This window comes from Harpia harpyja, chromosome 16 (assembly GCF_026419915.1).
Source record: "Harpia harpyja isolate bHarHar1 chromosome 16, bHarHar1 primary haplotype, whole genome shotgun sequence".
NCBI lineage: Eukaryota > Metazoa > Chordata > Aves > Accipitriformes > Accipitridae > Harpia > Harpia harpyja.
This window is the reverse complement of record NC_068955.1, coordinates 24,701,103-24,714,981: the sequence shown is the minus strand read 5'-3', so window position 1 is coordinate 24,714,981 and position 13,879 is coordinate 24,701,103. Positions and strand designations below refer to the sequence as shown.

The window sequence follows — 13,879 nt, the reverse complement described above, 5'->3', positions numbered from 1 at the left end:
TCTGCTGCTCTTTTCCTACACAATATTATCTTAGTCCTCCACTGCGTTATAAACATACACAATCATACTACAAAGTTGTCTGTTGAGATTTCCACCAGCTAAAAAGCATTAGAACCACCCCAGCTTGTAAGTTACATATTCACTAAGCACCTCTTAACTACAGTGTGTTGGTGTCATAAAGTAATTATTTAACTACAGTCATCGTTCCTCCAAACAGTTTTCCTTATTCCACACATCAGAAGTTTCTGTTTTTCTCCGGAGAATATCTGATCACTTCCATCAGCGGTATCGTTCATTCTACTCTTTCCTGCTTCCATACATACAAGTCACTCCAGCACTTAAATAAATAATACAATCCAGAGTCACTGCAGGAGACACGCTAACACACACACAAATCACTTTCGGTCCTGTATTTCCTGGTAGCAAAATCATTCCACTCATGTGTCTCAAGAGTTTCTTTGGTGTGCAGTTTTTAACCCAACCTATCCCAAAATTCTTCACATATCTGATGTTACCAGCACACTGTGTTAAATGCATTCTCAACCTTACCTTTTAAAAGGCTTTTCAAACACCAGTTCTTGTCATTTGTAAGCACCATACCTGGTTTGGGAAAACACTCCTAAAGCAAATGTGAAGTACTCAACTGCTTCTGTCTTGTCCCTTGGAGAAGCCAAAAGACACAGACCGATGTGCTTGAACCCAGCCTCCGTGCCAGGCTGCTCCGCTGCACTGGTTAGGAGAGTGAAGGGAGGCCCCAGCGCAGGCGTGTGCTAGTGGAGACCAGCCTCACGCATCTCAGGGAACCACATCTGCCACTCTCTAGCCTTTAAGGTTAAGGTTTACATTAAGGTTTGTCTTCACTGATAAAAAAAAATAACCCAACCAAAACATCAAACCACAACAAACCTGCCAAAGTTATTTTCACCTGTGCAAAACCTATGCTGGTCCTTTTCCCCCTCTGGCTAGAAAAGCTTGGTGGAGACAAACACTCTAGTTTGCTGTTAGGCAAGTAATTAACTGTGGATAAGCAGCTAGTTAAAAGGTACACGCGCTGCCTCACCCCTGTTAGGGAGGCATCACCTCTCCACAGCTTCTGCTCAGCAGACACCCTGCCATTAGACAAAAGCTTTGCTTTTGGGGAATAAAAAGCCGAACCAGGTTTTCAGCATCATGATCAACCCGGGGGGGGGGGGGGGGGGGGGGAGAAGTCAGTTTTAACAGCAAAAGGTGTTCACAGAAGACAAAAGGACTGCTACCTTGTCCCCAGAGGGATCCTGGGGGTGAGCTGAGGAGACTGCCAGGCTTCTGGAAACGAAGCCCAGGCCGGCGCCCGAGGGAGAGCCCCAGCACCACCGCTGTTGCTGCTGCTGCCGCCGCTGCCTCGGCTCCCGCTCCGGCCGTCCCGGCGCTCCCGCCCGACCCCCTTTTCCCTCAGGTTCGAGGGGCGTTTCCGCCCCCCGCCCCAGGGAGGCCGCGGCCCGCCGGTGCCGCCGCCCGCGGAGGCGCGGACCCCGGGCAGGGCGGGCGGGGGCGGCCCAGGTACAGCCGTGTGACTCCGCCGCGCCCTTTCCAGGAAGCGCCGCGGCAACAGCCCCGAGAGACGCTGCCCCGCCAGCCGCTCTCCCCGGGTCGCCGCCGGAGCCTCGCCGGGGCAGGTAGGGCCGGCGCGGCGGGAAGCGGCGCCCCTTCTCCCCGCCGCGGCGGGCTGCGGGACGCCCCCCGGCGCCGGGCGGGACGGGGGGCGCTTCCTGGCCGACGCCTCCCGCTCCCCCGGAGCCTGACCGGTTCTCGAGTCGGCTCCGGCAGCGGGGGCCGGTCCCGGGGCGAGGGGCGGCAGAGCGGGCTTTCCTTCGCGGGGGGCGGCCGCGGGCTCGGGGGTCGGGGGGCTGGAGCAGCCGTTGGGGGAAGCTCCCGGCAGGGCCGCAGGGCGGCTCTTCCCTCGGCGTTGAGGGAAAATTCCTGTTTATACTTCCCAAGAGTATTTTCCCGCGGGTGGTCGGTGCAACGTCTCCGCTTCGGGCGGCGATCGTGGTTTTCCTCTGTTGGGCGTCTCCTGGGAGAATTTACGGTCTGTCTTCATTCTTACTTTCCACAGTCAGCCTAGGTGGGAGAGGGCAGACTCTCCTCTGGCGTGTTGGGCGTGAGGAGGTTGGCAGCGGCTTCCTCCTGAGAAAATGGTTTCTGTACGTCCCTTCACGTCGGCTGGCTTTTATAGCCTGCTGTAGCTGCTCCGGCAGCAAAACCGTGGCTATCCGAAGTTTCCGAGTGTACCGGGAGCGCTGTGGGTGTGATCCTTCCCCGTTAATTTGCCAGCGAACCGGGCTGCTGCTCTGCTGAGCCCCGTCCCCGGGAGAGGAGAGCAGAAGGTATTGCCTGGCTGGGGTGAGAGGGGCCCGGGGACACGCGTGGGTCTTACGCAACGAAAACTTAGCAAGAGGCACGCAGGACCAGTTTGGAGCGGTGTCTTTCTTCTAGGGATCCATTAGCCTCAGCTGCGTGTAGGTGCTTGCGTTAGATTACTTCATTTCAGGATTCATTCATGGTTCATCACAGACACTGGGGAAGATTGCATTGTCTTTTTTTTTTTTTTTTAACTCATGTTAGTTTCTGTCTGACAGGTACCACGCCATGTTTGCGTTTTTGATACTGCTGTGTCAACTGCACGTGATGATGTTTGCATTTCCTCACTGCACAGGGAGATTAAATAACTTGAAGCAACCTGAACGGAAAGACGGTAACTTACTTTTAACGTGATTTTATGCCTTCCAGAAATAAAACTGTATCTAACTTTGCTGAGAAATCTTTTTATGTATGTAAATAGTTTTGGTTTTGTTGGGGTTTTTTTTTACTTCATTAAAAAAATTAAGCTGTTTTATGCTTAATTTTAGAATATTTGAATATCTTTTGCTGAAATGATTGATAATTGCCTTCGGTGTGGATATTAAGTATTTATCAGATCCAGTAGTAAGTGCAGATTGGGACAACTGAGCTTTCTCTAAGTCTCTAGGGTTATTGCCATTGATATAACCAGAACCCTCTAAGTAACATCAAAATTTCAGAAGTTTGAAATCCGTATTAAGACAGTACTGCTTTGGTACTATTTCAGCACATCACAGTTTTATATCTAAAATTGCTTTGTATTTGAAAGGGTTTATTTGCTTGTTCTTTGGGATTGGTATTTTTTCTCAATACCAGATCCCCTTACTACCCCTTGACAGATAAACATAGTGCTGCTACTGCAGTTCTTCACTTTGGAGGGCGGCAAGTGGAGAGGAATTGAGGTAAAAACAAATCAAGTTCTCCAGAAGGACTCAAGCACTACAATGCTAAGCCGGGTGATACTGGACATTTAAGCATCAGGGCTTCAAAAAGGAATTTGTAACTTAGCTGTCCAGTCTTTTCAGTGGATAAGGAGTGCTGAAACCTTAAGACAGACTTTAAAAAGTCATCACATTGAGGGGGAGGCTCCTTCAGGGCAGTATGTTGAACAGAAAACATGGCTAGCAGAAAAATGCTTGAGACAGGTAATTCATTAAAATTCATATTGCTCTGGGCCATAAAGTGTCAGGCTGCCTCTTTGCTGTGAGTTCTCTATTTGTTCTATCACAAATAGAATCCTCTCCTGACAATAGGCCCAGATCACACTCTCATTAAAGACGGAGTGAGTTGGAAAGAGAGGGGCCCAATGCTTTATCCAATAATTTAGCGAGTAGAACAGTTGTCAAGAGTATGGGATGCCTGCATTGAGAGGTTTACCCCTTCAGCATTTTCTGAACATCTTTTACCAGCAGAGTTACTTTATTCAGCACATTGCGTGGATGCATTTTTGATCAACTGCTAGGCATCCTAAAACTGTGTTTAGCATTTTGTTGAACCAAGGACTGCAGAACTGCATTCAGTTCCCTCACATATAGGAGAGAATTCATATCCATCTGTTTCATTCTCCAAATACTATCTTAATTACCAGGTTGCAGGTGATTTGGAGATGGAGATAGGTGTACTTTGACTATGTCCTACAAAGTGAAAAAAGTGCAGATAAATGGATAAAGACTCTTCAAAAGAGAAAAGGAGCATGTATCGCTGGGAATTAGGGGTCCTAGGCTCCAGGCAGTTTGCTGATGCATTCCACATTAATTAAAATGCATCAATTATCTAAGTTAATTCAGAAGTATAGCTAATACTACTTGCATGGTAAGGAATGAAACACTTCTGAGCAAAACTGAACATACCTCTTTCAGAAGACTGAAGTTATTCTTGCGATTTGCACTGAACCAAGATATTGATAATATTTTTTTCCATGTAATTCTTTCCCCTTTCCACTTGTGGGTTTGTTTTTTAAGTCCTTCTATCTGGTTACTCTTAGATATAGCATAAATATTTTGAGCTTAGATTTTCTTGCAATTACTTTAGAATAACAGATTTCCCTTCCTACACAAATGTCTGCGCACACGTGTGGCTCTTTCAATATATACTGTAGAATTCTATAAATTACATAAATATATACTCTAATATTCATTCAATATACTATAATATTAAAGACCTAAACAACCAATATGCAAGTTGCCTTGCAATTTTCTTAGTTTTCAGAGAGCAAACCATTTTGAGATACCATTGCAAGATTTAACAGTAACTATTAGGGTAAAAATTCCTCAATGATGTGATAATCTAGCCACACAAGCTAACAAGAACACGGAGCTAATTTGTAGCTGAATAACTTTATACTGAATCTCATCTCCTTTTTTAGCCGTCTGGCTTGGTATGTAACAATGGTGTTTCTGCATTACACTTGCAAAAATAATCTTCTAGTCATTTCACTTAACCAAATAGTCTGAATTTCTTGGAATACAGATTGGGCTTTCACTGAAAACCAAGCCAGAAACTAGTTCTGTCATATAATTTTTTTTTTTTTTTTTGAGAAAGAAGCTGTAGCAAGAACAGGCTAAAACTTGACTATGGAAAATGCCTGGTGAGAAAATGCATTCCTGTATTCCAAAACCTTCTATAATTTCACTAACTCTTCTGGAATCTCACCTCGCAACTTATTCCATGAGGCCTCATGGAGCCTGTAATATGCACAAAAGAAGAAAAGAATTAAATGTCTTCAGAAGTGCCTGTTGTCAGTAAAATTCCTATCATGGACTAATTTAAAACAAATAAACTTGGCAATATGCCAACCTTTACATAAAACTTGCTGCCACAACTGTGAAAAGAGAACAAATGTAAAACCAATAGGGCTCTGCTGCCATGATTTAAAATCCAAATTCCGTAAAGAAAATTTGGAACTCACAGATACCAGAATATTGATAAATGTATACTGCGGATTCTTCAGAAGAGACTTTTTTTTTTTTTTCATCTCCCCCCCCCCCCCCCCCCCCTTGCCTCCTTCCTCCAGTAGGCCAGTGTCTTGCTGGGTTTGGATCTGACTGAATTTCTGCTTTATGTGACTATTACTTTGTTCTTAAAAGCTCCAGTAAAAAAACTGATGCCCACATCCCAGAAGGAATAACACCAAAACTTGAACAACAGCTGTCATGAGAATCAAATTCTGTTGGCCAGTATAAGGAATACCAGAAATCCTTTATGAGAAAGGAAAATATGTTTATTTTATATTGCATAGTTAGAAAAGTTAACAGCAAAGATGACATTTTAGGAGGAGACCTTGATGTTTCTTTTTCCTGTATGTAGTTGAGACATGCTAGGGGAAGAAGTGGTCTCGATGTGCTCCTTTAGGATATTAACCATTCTTTAAAAATAGCAAATTTAACTTTCCTAACTTGTTCTAAATCAACTTTTTTTAATTAGTGTTTACATCAGAAATGGAGGCCAATTTATTCATTGGACGACATCTTCTGAATAACAGATTTGATTTTGAAGCATTCACAGCGGACAACCTGGAAAGAGAATGCTTTGAAGAGCTGTGCAATTATGAAGAAGCGAGAGAAGTTTTTGAAGACCCCGATAAAACGGTAGCTGTTCAAACTGAATTTAATATATTGAAGGAGGTTACCGACTAAATCATTACTGTATCTAAATACCGTAGCCCTTTGGAAAACAGCACCTAAAATGATTGCTTATTTTACTGTAAAAGTAGAGGCCCCAATTAGATGAGGTTATTGCTCTAGATACGCAGTGAATACACTTGAATATGTACTACTGTCTTGAAGACTTTAGATAAGGGCTCCAATTCTGCAAACAAATATAAATGAAACTTCAGAAGTACTGCTTGTGGATATACTTACATGTGTTTTCAGAATCTCATTATTTTTTTTAGTCACTTCTCAGCATCCAATTTGAATGTGTTCCACATGCTGTATGTATTAATTGGCTGATCATGTCCTTGTGTCATGCCAAAGAAGTGTTTTAGAAGAGAGGAGTACAGAGCAAATCTGCAGTTCAGCTATTGCTGAGTATTCCTATAGCATTATCTTCTAAATTGCTACCTATATACAGCTTGGAAGAAACCTGGTATAACAAAAAGAGAAAAATACTTAAGAAACCTTTCAGCCCAATAATGGAACGTGATGATTGTTTGCAGTCTGGCTCTTGCTGTATGCAGCAAGACTCTCTTCACGATTCTAGGTGTGCTCTGCACTAACCTGCAGAAAGACCAAGGAATACACACTCCTATTCTGAAGGTGGAAATGTTAGTTTGCCATTGCTAGCATTTTCCTAAGAAAAAGGTGAAAGTGTTAAATTGGAATCTTGATGGGAGTTTTTTGCTGGGTAGCAAAAGTAGAAATTACAGCTAAACACATTTAATGCATAACAGTCACGCAACGCAAAGGTTTTTCTTTTTCTCTTAAATGAATCCCATTATTTTTCCTAGCTGATATGAATTCAAATAGTGTTCATGCAAATGTCGGATTCTTAAGAACCTGACTTTGCCTTATTAATACTCTTCTGTAGGGATTTACAAAGATTAATTGTAAACATTTTTTTAGTGTCAGAATATGTGCTTTCTACTGTAATCGGGCAGAAATATGAGGTAACGTTGGACAGTTAAATGCACTTCTTTCTTTCACCAGCTGGCATATTTTCCTTTGTGAAATTGTAATATTTATGCAAACTTCAATGTATGAGAAAAATATGGTGGGATAAGCAAGTACAAATCCTTCAGCAGGAGTTGCTTCTGTTTGTGCCATTGTTAAATTTTGCCCCCAGTACTATTTAAAAAAAATTGTCAATAAGCCTGTGAGTTATCTATTTCATATAAATCTGATCCTTTGTGTTTTTATAGATGGATTTTTGGAATGACTATTCAACTAAAGGACCTAAAATAAAAATAGGTAAGTAATCTTTTTCTTCTTTTCTTATATTGCAGTATTTTGTGTTTGTTATAATAGTACATTCTTAAAAATACACCATGCATTCAGTTAGCAAAATCAGAATTGATCTTTTTACTGAAATTCACTGTGAACTGTGCAAGTATATTGCATTATCTGATGCAATAAAACATACTCACTGAAGCATCTTACTCCCAGTGGGCTCCATTATAAGTCTGTAAGTAAAAACAATGTAACTTTCTTGTACATTTCTTTGTTTTATTACACAATCAGTAAATTTGCAGTAATTCTGTAGCTGCTTTCTGTGGTTTGGTTGTGTTTGTTCCTCTCCTCTCCCCGCCCCCTCTTTCTTTAATAGTAATGTAACAGTCTGATTTAGGTTCAGAGTAGTCTTATGCCAGATGTTTTACTAGAAAAATGGTCAGTATGACTTGAGGGAAGATCTACAGCCTGATCAAGGTCACAAGTACATGAAGTAATATTTGGAAGGCATTAGAAGACGGACATCTCAACAGTTTTATGTACAGAAAAGGGAGTATTTACTCACTTTTGCTTTAAAGATGACTGTGAATGATACTCTTGGGTTGTGTTGCACAGCTACTATGGCTTCGCACAGCAAGCTAGGTATTGGTGGAAAGGAACAGCCTTATAGCACAGCAAAATTAGTATTTTACAGTGTATACAGTATACTATGTAGATGGAAAGAACACATAATGAAAATAACCAATGTTTTATCTTCAGGTGATGAGACACTACAAAAGATTAATGTTACAGGACTTCTCATCAGTCTAGTTGCTGCTGGAGTACTGTTAGTTATAATTGCACTGCTTATCTTCTACTGCTGCAAAAGTAGATGCAAATCAAGGCAACCACCACGGTAATGAATTTCACTGCTTTAAAAAAAAACAAAAACCAAAACCCACCAAAACAAACTCTTGCTTAAGAGTGGAATTTAAAAACCACTCTGCGTTGGTCTAACTGTATTCTCAGAGAATCCAATGGGACTTCTAGTTCTTACTTTTCTGGAACCAAAGTTATGTGACCACTAGCAGCAGTTATGCTGGTTAGTAACATAACAATGTAAAAACAACACTTGCATGGCTGACATACCTTTGGGTGTTTTTTTCTTTGTGTGTGTTCTTGGTTCCAAAATACTCTTATTAAAAGATGGAATCATTTTAATAGGTTGGGGCCTGCAATGGAAAGTCTAATGTGTTCTGTTCGCTCTTTGAAGTAGGTTGTATGCTCTTAGTGGCATGTAGTCTAACTCAGATGTGAAATGAAGTAGGTTGGAGGAAATACTTCTTTACCAATTCTTTAGCCCTGCTTGTTCCTTTATCCTAAACTTGAAAGGAATACAAGGGGATTCTGTGCCTCCTCTTCCCTATATATTTCACATTACTGAGCTATTCTTACCCTGTGGTTTGGAGAGAGTATTTGGCTTCTGGTCTTTATGATCATTGAAGGCAAGTGTTTTCTGTTGTGGGGTTTGGGTGGGGGTTTTTTGGGTTGGTTTGTTTTTTTGTTTAGTGGTGGTTTTTTTTTTCCAACTAAGACTTTATATTCTTTCTTGCCTTTAAAACAGAAGCTGCCATTTATAATGCTGTTAACTTTGTTTAGGTACTTGCATTATGTAAGAAGTAGAAGACGTAGTTCATCTAGCATCTTCAGAAGGCATGAAGAATTTTCTTTAAACCCACTTCCTCTCAGAACTGATGATTCAGGACTACCAACTTATGAGCAAGCAGTTACTTCAGATGGACAACACAACGTGCCACCACCTCCTTATCCAGGGCCCCCAACAGGGGCTCGGGTGTTTAAAAAGTCTATGTCACTTCCTGCCCCTTAGTCACAAACCTCCTTCTGGGGTGAGGGGGGATTACTGAAACATAACAAACTTTTTTTAAAAGTCTGTGCTACCTTGCATATTGCAAGACAGTTTACAAAAATGTGAAAGATCTTTAGCACAACTAGGAGCAAGTGAAGGTCCCATTTGGGAAAAGAGGTGATCTGTTGCAAAGGCTGCAGGACTGTTCTTTGCACAAGGTTATTGCACTAAGAGGAGGGAATGCATAAAGAGTAAGTCTTGTCCTGCCACCCTCTTCTATATGCACTTTGAGCCATCCCATCATACTATTGATGTTTCATTAATAGTTTCATCTCTTTTTTTTCTTCAGAAGGAACAGTATTTTAATTGGTTTTATTGTCACTAACCATTTTTTGTGACTATTAATACTTTAAACCACTGTAAGAAGTCTGCTTTGTTGTTTGATATATTCACTTCATTGCTGTGTGAATTATCTATTCATTCTAGCAATAGATTTGAGGATGAAAACTATTTCATGATTTGATCTTTCAAATGTATATATATTACTGCTTCTGGATTACATTGGTTTGTTTTAGACATTGCTGGTTAACACACTACTCAATGTGTTGTATTTTTGTACTTGTAATTTTGGATGAAAAGGAGCCATTAATTGCATGGCACACTACTCCTTCAGACAAAGTGTATTTTTATCAAATGGTTTTGATGTTCAGCACTGAACACCAGGTCGAAGTGAATAGGTAGAGGGGATGTTAAGCAAATAGCTAGAGCTTTGTCCCTTGTTAAAAAAGTACCCAGGTTTCACAAATAATGTTTCTCTTGCAGTTTAAAAACTTATATGTTGAAAAAGACATTTAGCTTGGGGAATCAAAGGCCAAACTACCCCACAGCAGCACTTTGCGTCAGTATGTATTGCCCTACTGGGATGACAAAATCATACTTTTAAGTGGAATGTAATATCATATTAGGTAAATAACCAGTATCCGCAGAGCAATAGTCATGAATTTCAGGGAGTTACTGGTTAACTGTATCAACACAATTTCTGTATCTCCAGTTGTAGCCACCCTTAATTTTACATCTTATTAAAATTATCAACCCCCAGCATTATATGGCCTACAGATCTTGCTGAGCAAGTCACAGACCAACATTGCTGTCCCTTTACCTCCTAGTCAAGTGGCGCTGTAGTGGAAAAGGCTTCCCATAGCTACAGGAAGCCATATTAGAGGGTCTCTCAGACAACATGTCGGGCTGCAGTTTTCTTATATTGCAGTAGCTATATAGTTGGACACATGCAGTAAAGTTCCTTAAGAAGCAACAAATCCCCCCCCCCCCCCGCATTTGACCAATACTGGCAGCAGCAAACGGTGTTTTAATTTGGTGCCTAAAATGCACTTCAAAGGTTGAATATTTATATGTAACATTTCACTGAATTTTATGTTTTTTAACATGCTAGTGCTGTTGAGTAAGATGCGGAGATTTGCTGTGAGAGTTTTAATCTGTAAATGCTTTTGTAAAGAAGAAAATGCTCCAAATCTTGGAATATGAAGAGGGTACATTGAAAATGCTACACAAGGAGGTCTTGCCCTTTGAAAAATACATACAACCCACCTGGTATCAGTGGACGTTGGACTGTGTTCTTATTGCTAAAGCTTCAGCATCAGATTTGGCTTTTGACAAGTTGCAAACCTCTTTGCAGCTTCTTTCAAGAGATGGGGGAATCCCCTTGTCGGGAGAGCTTCAATTCACTTTTGCCCTACTTGAAAAAGCATTTTTAAGTTCTTGGAGGTTACTGTTCTGCAAGACTGAAATAAGTGAATTGTGCGAGATCCCTGTTGATAACCAAAATAGAGAGTTATGATGAATTACAAGCTTGCAAAAACATTTCTCCCGTATTTCCTTTTCATTTAGCTAATAATTTTAAAACTTGTTAATGTGCATCTTGAGCTATAGAGCATGCTTTTCTCTAGATTTTTCCTGGGACTCAAAAATTACTAATTTAATGGGACTGATAGGAGCACTTTCAAGAAAAGGGATTTCACAGGGCTTGTGAGAGTTCAGGTTCCTTAATGTTACTACAGTGATGTACATATCTGGCAAAGTCATGTTTTAAATAAACTACAGAAATTGTACAGAAACCTATTTAATCACTTGAAATTTGATTCTTCTCCTATTCCTACAAATCATTTGCAAATGATTCCATGCAATGCAAGCAAAAATCTTGTCCTTCATAATTAATAAAAAACCTTGACATGGTATAACTGTTAAACATCAATGCTATAGCGTTTTGGGCAGTAAACTGCACCTTCTGTAGGGAATAACACTTCAAATTTACTCAAAGAAGCTGCACTTAGACCCTGAAGATATTCAAAATATGCAGTGACTGACATTCAAATACTGGTTGCGCAAAACATGACAATTTGCAAGACACATTCTGCTTATTTTAAATAAGGAGCGATGTTTAAAATTTGAGAATGACATAAACTTACCTCTCCTTGTAAAGGGAGAAAATTCCTTTGAATGGCAGTTGTTTGGGCTGAGTTTTTCTTCTTTCATACATTGACTCCTCGCCCAAGATACTCTTACCTTTTATCTTGTCTCTTTTTAGAACTTCTGATTCATCAGGGTTAGCAGACAAAAAATCAACAAGAGGTAGACTGTGGTGACTTGTGAATGCAGAAGTGTTGCCACATTTCCAAATTTTACATGCAGTTTCCTTTGAAAATGCAGTTGCTATTAGAATATAGAAAACAGCATATTTAAATGTCCTTAAGTGGGAAGAGGAGGAGGTGGTTGATTTTGAGGCGTAAAGCAGCAGCAAGTTTAATCTAATTTGTATACAGATGTACATCATCAGTGTTTTGACTTCCAGACTTTCTTTCAAGGGCCAGTAGGAAAGGCAGGGGATTTTAAGTGAATTAACAGAGATCTACTATGACAGTTGAAAACTGAAGTGTCTCAACAAAACAGTGGGAAAAATTACATAGTACATAAATTCTGTTTCCCTCAGAACAGGTTTAAACAGGTCACACTAAATGCTGTTAGCCATTGCCTTGAACAATTTTCAAAAACTTGGCCCTTTCAGCATCATACAAGATTACAGCATGCAATTTTTTATAAATCAGAACAGATTATCAGTTAGAGCAAATAACTTGAGGGTCAGAAAAGTGGCCTCTGGCTCTGTGAACAGAAAAATAAATCAATCTGTGTGTTGCTTCAGTGAAATAAAAAAGCCTACTATTTGATTTATTAAATCCTCTGATGAATAATATCATGAGCATTATATATCTCTAGGTTTTTGAGGGTTTTTTTGCTGGGGTTTTTGTGAATTCATTAGAAGAGCAAAACCAAAGTACCAAGTGGAAGTGCACTTCCTCACCACAGTTCATGAAAATGTGAGTCATGAAGCATTTGATTCTGGTCCTATCATAGTCTATGGCAAGCTTTTTATTGGCTTCAGCTGAACTGGGATTGGAGCCAAAAATGAAATAACTGATCACTTCAGGTAATAGAAAGTATAATACTCTGCCAAATTATTTACCACAATGCTGTTGCCAAACATGATTTAGAGTATTCTATTGTTTTAATGATGCCTACTTATATTAACTAGAATGTTTGAGTCTGATCTGCCCCTAAAAAGTATATTTGAAATTTGGAAGTGCAAGAAAATTCCGAGTCTTTCCTCAGATTACCAGCTGTGAATAAGCTGCATTAATTACCTGCAGGTTATGAGCAAACCTGTTTGATTACTTTGATGAACAGTACAGGTTCATTTAAAGCTTTTTTTTTTTTAAACCATCAACAAACCAACAAACTTTTCTATTCAGTCTTATCTGCCAGCAAAAGCATTATTGCTGCTATCCTCACTTGTTTCATGTGGTGTAGAGAACAGGAAGGAAACCCCAGGTTTGAAAGCCATCTTTCAAACACTTCAAGCTTACTCTTTCTATACTGTAAATGTCCTTCAATTAATTCCTATCACATACAAACTTATCACTCTTATCATTTTCACAGTCGAGAACTTGGATGTATTTTCCTCTCAGAAATCCTAAGCACATCTTCCCAAATACCCTGCTCTTTATTCAGGTGGTAACTTTTGACTGTTTCCAGTCATCTTGTTACTTAATCTTATGAACGTATTTCCTTCTACTTATCTGACAGAGCCTTCTGAATGCACTGGGTTATATTTTAATTCTAGCTTTGATGTTAAGTGCTGTCATTTTGTTGGGTGACGGGTAGCAATATTATAAACTCTGCTAGTCTCTATATTATTTTGTAAAACAATTTCCAAATAAACATTTATGCAGGTTAATCATAGCAAAAGAGAAAATGCTAATTTAGCCTATGATAAAAAGTTAAAAAACCTCTGACAACTTTTTTTTTTTTCCAATGAAGTTGGTAACAGCGTGCACTCTTAAAGATGGGCCAAACTTTTTAGTAGGGCCTGTTGCAATAGGATAAGGGGAAATGGTTTTAAACTAAAAGAGGGTAGATTCAGACTAGATGAAAGGAAGAAATTTTGTACAACAAGGGCAGTGAAACACTGGCACAGATTGCCCAGAGAGGTGGTAGATGCCCCATCCCTGGAAACATTCAAGGTCAGGTTGGATGGGGCTCTGAGCAACCTGATCGAGTTGAAGATGTCCCTGCTCATCGCAGCGGGGGGGTGGGCTAGATGACCTTTAAACATCCCTTCCGACCCAAACCATTCTATGATTCTTCATGCCACGTAGCACCTGTTGACAGAGAAAAAGGGTCATGGTTTGTTTTCTTT

At 40.2% G+C, this 13,879-nt stretch overlaps 2 protein-coding genes across 2 annotated transcripts in view; one reads left to right on the top strand and one right to left on the bottom strand.

The window, feature by feature from the left end:
• CCDC73 (coiled-coil domain containing 73) overlaps nucleotides 1-13,879 on the bottom strand; it is a 103,638-nt gene that overhangs the window by 82,360 nt on the left and 7,399 nt on the right.
• PRRG4 (proline rich and Gla domain 4) lies at nucleotides 5,817-11,715 on the top strand. Its single transcript, XM_052810900.1, has 4 exons — nucleotides 5,817-5,966; nucleotides 7,238-7,286; nucleotides 8,025-8,160; nucleotides 8,904-11,715. The coding sequence occupies exons 1-4, from the start codon at nucleotides 5,817-5,819 to the stop codon at nucleotides 9,130-9,132; spliced, it is 564 nt and encodes a 187-aa protein (XP_052666860.1). The 3' UTR covers nucleotides 9,133-11,715.

Bases quoted from the DNA above. Each gene is read 5' to 3' on its own strand.
- PRRG4 (XM_052810900.1), top strand. From the start codon at position 5,817: ATGGAGGCCAATTTATTCATTGGACGACATCTTCTGAATAACAGATTT. The intron at 5,967-7,237 runs GTAGCTGTTCAA...GTGTTTTTATAG, and splicing joins TTGAAGACCCCGATAAAACG to ATGGATTTTTGGAATGACTA. The intron at 7,287-8,024 runs GTAAGTAATCTT...TTTTATCTTCAG, and splicing joins AGGACCTAAAATAAAAATAG to GTGATGAGACACTACAAAAG.